The 12,924-nt window shown below is 41.7% G+C and overlaps 1 protein-coding gene across 1 annotated transcript in view; it reads right to left on the bottom strand.

The window, feature by feature from the left end:
• The window catches only part of TMEM26 (transmembrane protein 26), a 59,269-nt gene extending 54,855 nt beyond the window's left edge, over positions 1-4,414 (bottom strand). The window contains exon 1 of the mRNA XM_006835800.1: positions 4,224-4,414. Coding sequence (XP_006835863.1) covers positions 4,224-4,414 — 191 coding nt within the window. The remainder of the gene's footprint in view (positions 1-4,223) is intronic.
• Positions 4,415-12,924: the final 8,510 nt, after the last annotated feature.

Here is a 12,924-nt window from a genome sequence, read left to right on the forward strand (position 1 = left end):
GAGTCCTGGTGTGGTGCTGGGGATTAATGCACCACCAGACTGCAAAGCCATTTGAACTGCAAGGTCGTCAGTTCAAGCTCACCAGCTGTTTCTTGGAAACCTTATACAGGGTCGCTATGGGTTGGAATCGACTTGAAGGTACTTAACATATATATATGTTGTTGTTCAGTGCTGTCAAGTCTAGATAGATAGATAAATAGATAGATAGATAGATAGATAGATAGATAGATAGATAGATAGATAGATAGATAGTTTATTAACCAAGGACCCTGACTTGCAATTGTAGAGTACCATGTCTACACCAGAAGATCCTCTCCTGTGAGTTGATTACATTGGGGGCAGGACTTACCCCCAAGGAAACATCCTTTCAGTTGATTGTCTGCTCATGGCCAAATATCATAGAGTTAACTATGCTTATATTAGGTTTCATCAACATGGGAATAAGCACATCTCAGCTTCTAAACCACAGGTAATCCTAACCTAGTCAAGGTGACACAGAACCCTAACTATTACAAACATAAATAAATCTATGGACACCCTTGCTTATTGCAGTACTGTTCACAACAGCAAGAAGAAAGCAGCAACCTAAATGCCCATCAACAGAAGAATGGATAAACAAACTTTTCCTATCACACAAATCTCCATGAGTGCAGATTCAGTCCTACTTGGTAACATTCATAGAGCAGAGCATTGTTAATCATATTTCTATTCAAATCACTTGCAAAGACTCATTTCTCCCTGACATTTTATAATTAGCTAATTCTATCAGATATCTCCTTTGATTATTTGTAAAACATCTTAACGTAACCAAACACCTTGAGGGAATGAATCACTGGACTTAGAGGCTCAGGACTATAGTCTCTAGGTACATCAAGTCAATTGGCACAACAAAGTCAACGAAAAAAAACGATCTACATTCTATGTGGTGAATAGCAACTGGGGTTTTGAAAGTTTATGAATGGCCATCTAAGGTGCAACTATTTGTGTCTGTCTGTCTGCCGCAAAGAAAGCAGAAGAAAACGAAAGATTCATGGAGGCATGTCGTCCCAAGGATGAACAGACCACTGAACCCACAACCTGAAACCAGACCAAGATGGTACCCAGCTACCACTACTGACTGTTCTGAAAAGGACCTCATTAGAAGGTCCTGGGTAGAGTAGGCTAAAAATGATGAACAAGATTCAAAAATCATATAAAAGGCCAGACTCATTAGTCTGATAGAGACTGGTAGAAGCATGAGACTATGACTTTAAGTCACCCTTCAGGTCTGGAAGTCAGCTCATCACTCACCCGGGATGGCTTAACTTCTAGCCAAACAATAGACACGTGCATAAGTGAACAATAACCGGAAGGTATCCACTCCTTAGAACATCAACCTTCTAAGGTCAGAGTTTACCCAGGGGCAGTCCATATGGCAGAAAGGGATAGGAAGGACAGAAATGAAAGGGGGAAAAAGTAGATAAGTGTTGTTACATTGTGGGAATTACTGTCAATGGCATGAAACTGAATTTGTATAAACTACAATGGAAAACTGATTTGCTCTGTAAAACTCCACCCAAATCACAATAAAAAGTAAAAAAAAAAAGGAAATTGAAAGGAAAAAACACTTCATCATATAAATGAAATGATGTATTCCAAACCAAACCCTTTTGTTACCAGATTATTTCAAAGATCATTTCCTATATTTTTAACAGTTCGTCTTTTGTTTTTTTCTAAAAAGCAAATCTATGGCCTAGTAGTGTATGAATTTTTTTCCATCACACAAATTGCCATGTTTTCAGACTCAATCATATTGGGTAGCATTGGTAGTACAACGTGTTACTAATCATATTTCTATTTAGATCATTCGCACTCATTTCTTCCTGACATTTTTTATAATAAGCTAATTCTATCAAATGGCTTCTTAGATTATTTTTAAATATTAGGTTAGACATTGAGTTAGCAAGATGTTCATGAATTAGTGTCATGATATATAATACATGATAGGCCTGTTCTTATGAAATACAGGTGAGGGATGTTTTTTTTCGTGTGTGTGTGTTTGGTGTTTTTTTTTTTCAATTCTTTTGCTCGAAACCAGCAGTTTATTGGCTAAATCCCTCAAGTAAAGCGGCTTGGCTAGAACAAACAGAAAATCTGTCCATATCACTCAAAGAATATTGGAAAATAAAAGAAATATAAATCTTAGGATATAGAATAGATCGTTTTATTTTTAGTCCACTAACACATTATCTCATTTCATTCTTTAAAAACCTTATGAGGTAAATATTTACAGAAGAGTAAACTGGGAGTCAGAGAGGTTATGTAATTTATTCAAAGTCCCACAGCAAGTTTAGTAGGAAAGCCCAGATAGTCTCCCAGTACTTGTCCATTTATGAAGTTCATACTAGAAACACCACCATGTACTCTACTTGACTAAATATGATGATGGACCATCTATAGATTTTTGTCCCAACTCTTTTCTCCTTTCTTGGTTTCAAGTTACTTATCTGTATGAATCAGTTGCCAATGATGTTATAGACATGAAGATAAAGTTTCCTTTGCTACAGTATTTCCAACAACTGGAATAGGATTTTGACTTAAAAGAGTTGGGATGGGGGGATGGGGGGTAATCATTTCAGGGCCTTGAGTTTGGCCCTTCTTCTGAGGTTGACATTTCTCCTAGAAGCTCTGAAAAGAGGTGGCAGAACTACTTTACATGGACTATTTTTCAGTGTCACACTTCATTCTAGTGATACTCAAGATATTTCTACCCTAATGTATGAAAACCACCCAGTGAAAACTAAATTTATCTTATGTGACCTGCTGGGTGAGCAAACATTTTCCTCCATTTTTATTTCTTCAACCCTGAGGCTTATTGGGAAAGTTGAAACAGTCTGTCTTTGAGATTTCCAAAAGGCACACTCAATCTCTTCTGCTTAAAAGACTGCTCATTTGGGGGAGGGAGGATATCACTGTAATCTTCCTTGTGTACAACTAACATTATACTTGAAGAATTTTTTGATTCTTAGTTCTACAAATTTCCCAAAAGTCGAAAATTTAAGGACGATTCACATTATCTTAAGAGACAACATATCCTTCCATAGACTGTCAAAACCTAGAGAAGGATGTCTATTTTCTGAATATAGTGGTTAAATTTAATGCCATTGTGTATATAATTCTTGAATTGGTTCCTAGTGTTTTCTTTCTCTTAGCATTAAGTGTGGGCTCCTGGTGTTGTGCTGTAGGATAAGCACAGGCTGTTAGCCACAAGATCTGTAGTTCAAACCCATCAGCTGCTTCTTGGAAACCCAATACAAGGTCGCTATGAGTGGGAACCAACTCAACAGTACTTGACAGTAACAAGAACAAGCATTAAGTGTACGTTTAAAAAGTATGGGTAAATACGAAACACAGCCTCACCATTAAAAAAAAAAAATTTAATCAAGGAAGAGGCCTAATTTGAAAATGCACTGGGATGGGGGAGGAGTTCTTTGTAGTTAAATGGCAAGGGGATCTGTTTCTCAATTCTTCCATTACCATTCAGGTCTTTAGAGTGGAAAAAAAGCACCATAGAACCTTTTGCATGGTGAGTTTAATTATGGACCACCACATTCTGGTCGGGGCAACTGGTCTCTGGCAAGGTTATCTGGCCACTGGCAACCTCCGAAGTCACCAACCGAGAACCAGAAGCAGCTGCCGCGCTAGGGAGCACAGAGCGCCGACGACTGGGAGGAAGAGAAGCGACACAGATGCGCTGCGAGGGGCTTCTCGCCCTGCGAGGCTGGAGCCCGAAGCTCCGGCAAAGGTCGCTGATACCCAGCGAAGGGCATTCCCATACCTGCCTACACGCAGAGCAACTCGCGCTCACCCACACACACCCCAAACTCAGAAAGCAGAGCACAAGGAGCCCTGATTTCCCCCTGACTACTCCACTCACTCGGGGGCTTTTTCTGCAAAGCAGACAGGCGTGATTGCTCTTTTTTGTCTCCTTCCAAGTTCCCCAAACTGAGACTGAGTGACGCCTGGTTGCGCTCACAGCTCCAGCCACTCTCACCGTGCAACCTCGAGGTGGGTACCCCAGGCGTGTTCAAGAACCACGCGAGCTTCTCATGCGCCTTCCAGGCTCGCAGGAAGGACAAAGAATCAGAGGGATGCAGAGAGATTGGCGTTTGGGCTGCCGGGCGTGTGGCAGGAGACAGTACCCGGGAACCCCATGCACTCTCCCTTCCCGCGGACGCGCTCACCATTTGTAGCCTCTGCCGCGCTTGAACTTGAGAGTGAGCGCGGTCTCCAGGAAAAGCAGGAGGTTGAGCAATGCAAGCAACCAGTACCACGGCTCTTTCTTCACCTCGGTGACTCGCCAGACCCCGACCAGTGAGTGCAGCACGAACAAGAATCGAGTCGCCAGGGCGTTGAACAGGACCAGCGGCTCCATGCCGCCCTACGCGCCTGCCCCGCCGCCCCTGTCAGTGTCCCGCAGACCCAGCCGGAGCACCCGAGCCTGCCCTAGGACGGGAACGTGACTGTGGCGAGACCTGCTGCTGTTGCTTAAGTCCCTCCACAGCCTCGGTGGCCCGGAGTACGGGAGAGCGTCGCTCGCCCCTCCCCCAAACTTCCTGAAAACTCTTTAAAGAAGTGGGACTCCAAACCCAGCTTTTCTAGAAGGCTGGGCTTTCCAGGGAACCTAGGGTCGCGCAGCTGGGTCTCTAGGACGTTATTTCCCAGTGTAGCAGAGCTCCCTTATTCTGGGAGCCAGTCTCCATCCCTGCTCCTATCCACACCGCCAACCCCTGGCTCCAAGGATCCACTCCAAGAGGTTGGGAAGAAAAGGGAGACGGACTGAAGGTCAATATAATGCTGACCAGGAAAAGGTGGGGCTGAAGGCGCACCTGTAGCTCCTCCTCTTTTCTCCACTGAGTGATTCACTCACACTTCCAACATGTAAATGCTCTCACAGTGGCTGTGGAAGCTAAAGCCAAGGAGGGTCAAATAATACCGCTGCCCAAGCAGTTTTGGAAGCGCAGTTCCTGTCCGCTTGGCAGAATTAAAACTTCCCAGGGCTTTTGATACCATTTCACATCACGCAGAAAAGTGAGTACCCAGGATCTCTGGGCGTCGTCACACTATTGAAACAAAGATATATATGAACTCCCACTACGCCCCCACCCCCAACCCCCAGCCTATTCCCCACCATCTCCAGGACAATTATTTCTCCCCTGAAAGGATATGGAGTAGCAAGATAAGAGAATAGAGGGAAAAGTGTGGGAAGAGATAGAAGATAAAGCCAAAGTAAAACTGGAAATCGGAATTCATACAACAGGGACCTGTACTCTCAACATCAGTGACCCATGAATTAAATTCTGGTCTTAGAACATCAAAAACGGAGTCCCGGTGTGGTGTTGTGGTCTAATGCATAAGATTGCAAAGTGGTTTGTACTGCAAGGTCTGTGGTTCAAGCTCACCAGCTGCTCCTTGGAACCCTACACAGGTTCTCTATGGGTCAGAGTCAACTCGACTGCGCTTAACAACAACATCAAAACTAGAGAAGAACCCCTGTGAGGGCTTCCTGAAAACACAGTCATGATTTCTGTTAGACTTTCATATTGCACTGTTATCGTTGTGGTGTGCCATAAAGTCAGTTCCAACTCATAGCCACCCTGTAAATCTTTAAAGAAACAGAAAACCTCATCTGTGGTTTGCAGTCCTGTGCTTATCCTACAAAACCAATGAGCTCGCCACCACCTGGACTATTTGCTTAACATTTTTTAATAGACTTAAAATTTTACTGAAATAAATTTATATTAAAAAGGAAGTTTTATATTACTTTTAATTGAAAACTCGTATGGTAGGCTGTGGTGAATCCGGCTGGAAACCTTAAGGGCAGCAGTTCGAAGCTACCAGCTGTTCCGCAGGAGAAAGATGAGGATTTCTGCTCCCATAAAGATTTACAGCCTCAGAAACCCTGTACAGGGTCGCTATGAGTCGGAACCGACTCCACGGCACAGAATAAAAACAACAAATGGCTGGCTGTAGCAGGAGACCACCTGGAATGCTCACCTGGACTTACCTCCTTGGTCTTAGTCAATAATTACAAACTCATGCCACCATGCCCAATTACAGACAGAGATCGTGAAATGAACCTGACCTACTGCAATCTCACTAGACATTAATGCTTTCCAAGGCTCTGTGCCTCTGGCCTCCTCTTTCATTGTTAAAAAGAAAAATAAAGGTATGCTTGTCTAATACTGTAGTCCTGGTGTGGCACTATGGGATAAAGCACTGGACAGCAAAGTCAGTTTGAACCGCCAAGTACGCATTTCAAACTCACCAGCCACTCCTTGGAAACCCTATACGTGGTTGCCATGAGTTGGAACTGACTGGACAGCACTTAACAACAGCATCAGTCTAATACTGGACGTCTGGTGTGGCACTACAGGATCAGCACTGGACTGAGAACCACAAGGTCAGCAGTTCAAACCCACCAGCTGCTTCTCGGAAACCCTATACATGGTCGTTATGAATCGAAATTGACTGAACGGCACTTAACAACAATAATATTAGAGTTCTGATGTGGTGCTGCAGGATAATGCACTGGACTGCAAAGTTGGTTTGAACCGCAAGGTCGGCAGTTCAAACTCACCAACTGTTCCTTGGAAACCCCACATAGGGTTGCTATGAATCGGAACCAACTCAACTGACACTTAGCAACAACAACAACACGTCTAATATTGGAGTCCTGGTGTGGTGCTATGGAATAGGCACTCGACTGCACCCACCAGCCACTCCTTGGAGACCTTATACAGGGACACTATGAGTTGGAACCAATTCAATGGCATGTAAAACAACGTCTGTCCTAATACTGGAGTCCTGGTGTAGTGCTGTAGGATAAACACTAGACTGTGAAACACAAGGTGGTGCTTCAAACCCACCAGTCACTCTTCGGAAACCCTATAGGGTCGCTATGAGTTAGCGGGATCTGAACAGCACTAAACAACAATGACAACAGTCCTAATACTAAGGGTTCCTGGTGGCCAATTGATTAAACTCTGGGCTGCTGATTGAAAGGTCAGTGGTTCAAAATGGGCGGGGGGAATATATATATATATTATAATCCTGTTCATTGTATTCGGGTAACCTTTTTTTTTTTTTTTTCCCCCTGAAGTAAAGACTTTATGATCTCTCTCTTTTTCTTTGTTTACTTCCTGAAGTGAGTAAAGACTTTATGATCACTCTCTTTTTCTTTTTTTACTTCCTGAAGTGAGTAAAGACTTTATGATCACTCTCTTTTTCTTTTCACTACTTCCTGGAGTAAAGACTTTATGATAGCTCTCTTTTTCTTTTCCTAAAATAGGAATGTGCGCCTTAAAAATTTGAACTAGCCAAACGGGTAAGGGAAAAGATTGTGCAGTCAAAACCCTAGCCAACAGGGTGAGACACAGCCTTGAGACTCACATCAGGGATTATACACCCGAGTGGACTGCCCACTTGGTGTGCTCGCTGGCCTGTTCCTGTATGTACGGCTACGCGCACACACCCTCTTGCAGGCGTGAATTTTGCTTTGCCAAGGTAATTTAGTCTCACCGAGTGTCTTTTATGTAACATCAGGATTCATTTCTAACAAAAAGTCCCCAAACAGCTCAGAAATAGAAAAGACATAATGATGCAAAATGAAATAAAATTGTTGCTATTGTTAGTGGCCTTATGTACAACGACAAAAAAAGCCCTGTCGGCCTGTGTCATTTTTACAGTCATTGCTATGTTTTAAACCATTTTTGTATTCCCTGTGTCAGTCCATCTCATTGAGGGTCCCCTTATTGCTGGACCTATACTTTACCAGAGCCCTGGTATCGCGCTATAGGATCAACAGTGAACTGCTAACTGCAAGGTTGGCAGTTCAAACTCAACAGCCTCTCTCAGAAACTCAATACAGCATTGCTAAGAGTCAGAACCAATTCCATGGCACACAACAACAACTACTTTAGCAACCATATCCTTCTCTAAGATTGATCTCTCCTAATGACACACCCAAAGTACATGAGACACAGTCGTACAGAGCTCTTGTCGAAGATTGCAGTCTAGGAAACACATGAGACAGTTCTACTTTTGTCACATTGGGTCACTATGAGTCAGAACCAGAACCCACAAGACAGCACCTAACAGCAAAACAACAGCAGTCCTATCACTACCAAAGAGGAAGAAGGTATTTTTTTACCATATTAACAAAATACGGAAGGAAACCACAAAGGGAGTTATCTTTCTTGGTTAGATTACTCGATTTAAAAATTTCCCACACCTTTTTGTAATTAGATATAAAAATGCTGGGTTATTTGATTAACGTCTCCATAGAAAGAGAGGCAACAATCTGCTTAGAAATGCTCAGTTATTTCTGGGCCAAAGAACTGTAGACTTTTTTTCCTATGGATTTCTGTTCTCCCACATTTTTACAGACAACCCAGCAGTAAGTGCTGTTCGATGGTATAGTGACCCACTGTTTAGTGATGCTTTAGAGTATGCAGGTAGATTCACACTGTGGAACTCAGAGAATCAGGAAGGGCTCAGGATTGTATTGTGTGATGTAGAGTCAATGCTGACTTGAAGTGATGCTACGTAACACACTAGAACTTCCCCATATGACTTTCTAGGCTGAAATCTTTCTGGGAGCAGATTGCCAGGTCATTTTACCTTTGGAGTCACTGGGTGGGTTTGGACCACCAATTTTTTTGGTTAATAGCTGTGCTCTCAAATTGTGTACCACCATAAGTCCGCAACCATTCATTTGTTTACAGCACATCAAAACACTGCCTATCCCTGCACCATCCTCACAATCATTGTTACACGTAAGCCCATTGCTGCTGCCACTGTGCCAATTTGTCTTCTTGAGGGTCTTCCTTTTTTTTTTTTTTTGGCTGACCCTCCACTGTACCAAACATGATGTCCTTCTCCAGGAACTGGTCTCTGCTGATATCATGACCAATGTATGAAAGACCATTCTGGTTTCTAAAGAGCATTCTGGCTGCCCTTCTTCTAACATATATTTGTTTGTTTTTCTGGCAGTTCATGGTACTGCTAATATTCTTTTCCAACACCATGACTCAAATGCATCAATTCTTCTATGGTCTTCCTTATTCATTGTTCAACTATCACATGCATATGAGGCCACTGAAAATACCATGGCTTGGATCAGGCGCACCTTAGTCCTTAACTAATATCTTTGTGTAGAAGAGTTGCCTAATACAATATGTTGATTTCTTGACTGCTGCTTCCTTGACTGTTGACAGTAGATCTAAGCAAAAATAAAGTCTTTGATAACTTCAATCTTTTGTTCATTTATCATGATGTTATTTACTGGTCCAGTTGTGAAGATTTTTATTTTCTTTACATTGATGTGCAATAGATACTGAAGGGTGTGGTCTCTGAGACAAGTATTATAAGCCCTCTTCAGTTTCATCAAGCAAGGGCTCACTCATGGTTGGTGGTGGTTATGTGCCATGGAGTCAGTTCAGACTCATATTGACCCTGTATAGTGTTTCTGAGGCTATGCAGAGTCACTATGATCTTTATGGGAGAAGACTCATCTTTCTCATGCAGAGTGATTGGTAGATTTGAACTACTGACATTGTGGTTACCAACCCAGCACATAATCCACTATACCACCAGGACCCCCAAGAGTCCACTAGCTGCCTTGAAAGGAGCCTGGGTGTTGCTATAAGATATGTACTGGCCTGCTAACCTCAGAGTCAGCAATTCAACTTCACCAGCCACTCGACAGTTGAAGGATGAAGTTTTCTGCTTCCATAAAGATTTACAGACTCTGAAACCCTACACAGGACGTGTAGGAAGCGCTGGCAGTGATAGTGGGAGGTCTTCAACCACTTGGTAAAACTGTGAATTTGTACTTCAGTTGCTGGACCTTTAAAAGCAGTGTTCAATGTATAGCTTTTCACAGGGTCATTGGGGGATCAAATGAGCTAATTCACATAAAGCACCTGGCAGAAGTAGTTGGTAAACATTGGTATTTATTGCTGAGACCAAGACAGTCCAGATGAAAAATCCAGATGAGACAAGTAAGAATAATAGCAAAAAGAATCATGACACCATTCCTAAGATATTGGCAGATACCTCAGCCAATATCTTCCAGAAGTATATCTGCAGTTGAACAAGCTGGATTTCATTTCTGTTTCAGTAAGGGAAAACACACAGGATGGGGAACCATGAGGTACCTAATAGAAAGGATTAGACCAGAGTTGGAAAGGATCTGGACTTGCATTAGGTGATATTTTGTTGTTGTTGTTGTTGTTAAGTGCTTCAAGTCAGTTCCAAGTGATAGCGACCCTGCATAGGGTTTCTAAGGAGCAGCTGGTGAATTTGAATTGTTGACCTTGCAGTTCAAATCGACATTGCAGTCCATCGCTTAGCCTATTGCACCACACCAGGACTCCAGGTGATATTTAGGGAAAATTTAAGAAAATGGGATTTTAGATTGAACTCTATAAGGAGTCCTGGGGAGGCACTGTGGGTTAATATGCCAGACTACAAAGCCTTTGGAACTGCAAGGTGAGTAGTTCAAGCTATACAGGGTCACTGTGGTTTGGAACTGACTCAGTGTCACTTAACAACAACCAACACAAGGTATAAGGAAGTGGAGTTAAGTCTATGATGGGGTACCTTAATAAATCTTATTTAGATAGGAGGTTATTTGGTTGTCTTTGAAGTTTGAGCAATGTTCGTGTTTTGCCTAAGTCCACACATAACTGCAGAGGTGTTTTATTTCTGTCCTGACCCATGATGCTCAGAGTGACCTATTCAGATATTATCCCTGTACAAAATGATCTATATAGGGTCCACCAAGTGCCAGGCCAATTATTAGGTGTTTGGGACTGTTTTTCATTACCTTAGGCCCTGTAGGATGGGCTATCTCAGAGAATGGTTAATAAAAGGTGGGATGGCCGCCTGAGATCTTCAAAACCTTATTCTTGTTTCCCATTTGTCAAGTTTAGCTTTAGGCTATGTGTTGTTGTCTGTGGATCTAAGAAAACAAAGCTTTCACCAAAGAGAATTTCAAGTTGTTTCTTTTTAATCTGTTCCTAATCTTTTAAATCTATTTTAAAAGACTGGAGGATTTAAGACATGGCTTGAGATCTCTAATCCAATAGCTCAGTAACCTAAAAAACAAAAAATACTTTAATGTAAAAAAATACTTCAACGTGAAATTTAAAATCTGCTTTTGTCTCATGCACTCAATTTTTCTTATACCAGTTTAGGTTACACAAGTAGTACAACTGTCATCAAGCAAAAATGACAGTGTCTGGTTGAAACCAAAAGTAACAAGCTTTTACTGAAAGGCAAGGCAATTTTCAAATTGGGAATCATAAGGTTCAGAGGATTCTGAACTAAGTGATCCAAGGACAGAATAGTTCAGGGAAATTTTAAAAGAAAATGCAAAGAACTCCTAAAAATCCACTGATTGGCTGATATTTAGGTAATGGATACAAAATTGGGTGGTGGTACATATGATTGGTAGAAGATGGCATAAATTTCTTTCTTTCTTTTAGATGCAAAGTAGTCTTTATATTGGGTATATCTGGCCTTAAGACCCTTCTTGTGTAATTGCAGGGAGGGCGTGTGTAATTCTAAGGTTTATCTTGAATAAGCATCTGATCTGAGAATTGTTTTGGACCAGATTTCCTAAGCGGGGTGCATTTTTAAGAATGCCAAAACTCTTAAGCAAGCAAAATCATGTTTTTTCCTAAACTGTTTACCAAGTACTATTCTTAGGGTACAGTGGAGAGTTACAGAAATGACAGGATGCATTCTCAAGGCAGAAGTTACTTCTTATTAAAAATGAAGTTTTGACCTCAAAACCTTAGCATAAACACCGTCACATGTTGAGACTGCTAGATTAATTCACATTGCTCTCAATCCCCACTTTTAATCATGAATCTCATTAGAAAGAGATTCTTGGTCACTTCTCAAGTCTTTTGCCTTACTGGGTTAGGAGTCTCATCTTCAGGGTAACTTGGTTTTTAGATTTTCTGATCACTCACAAAGGAGCAACTCATTTCTGAAGGATTTTCTCACTGAATGAGTCTGTCTTTACTGTAATTAGACAACCAAGCACCGTCAGATGTTAAATTGTGTGTTAGGAGAATAGGAGCTGGATTGAAATAAGACACCTTATTTTGACAGAATGAGAAGGCTGAGCCTATGTTAAGAGGTCAAAATCATGTAAGTAATCATTTTTTGTTTTATTTTTTATTATTATGTTACTTTTTCCACATAGGAATAAAGTTCGTAGTTTATTTGAATGTATTGAACATATATCTTACTTCATCTGAAGACACAAATGATTATAGCAAAAACCATGAGTATTAATAAGCCATTTTGTAAACTAGAATGAAGGAAGACCCTATACCTTTGGGTAACCAACTGTCTTAGTTATTGAATGCTGCTACAACAATAGATAAATCACAGGAGCTGGCTTTACCAAACAGAAATTTATTCTCTCACCGTTCAGGAGATTAGAAATACGCATTCAGAGTGCAGGCTGCAGGAGAAAGGTCCTTATCTCATTTCAGCATCTGCAGGTCCAGCATTCCTTGGAGATCTTCATGTGTCTTGGCATCAATCTTCCCCTGCATCTAAGAGTTTCACAGTGCAGGCTTCCTGGATCCAAAGAACGCACTCTACTCCTGGCTCCTATTATTTGGTGATAGAAGGTCCCTGTTTTTCTGCTGAGGTCTCTCCTTATATCTCTTGTAAAATAAAAGGGGTTGCACGCCATACTCTTGGGAATCTCCCATACATAGGATTAGGGTGTTGGTGGAATTAAGGGTGGTGCATGCTGGTGTGGTGCTGCAGGTAAAGCGCTGGACTGCTAATCACAAAGTCAGTGGATTATGGGAAACTGCAAAGACTTCGGTATGACCACTCTTATATTTTATATGA

This window comes from Chrysochloris asiatica, unplaced genomic scaffold (assembly GCF_000296735.1).
Source record: "Chrysochloris asiatica unplaced genomic scaffold, ChrAsi1.0 scaffold00020, whole genome shotgun sequence".
Classification (NCBI taxonomy): Eukaryota; Metazoa; Chordata; class Mammalia; order Afrosoricida; family Chrysochloridae; genus Chrysochloris; species Chrysochloris asiatica.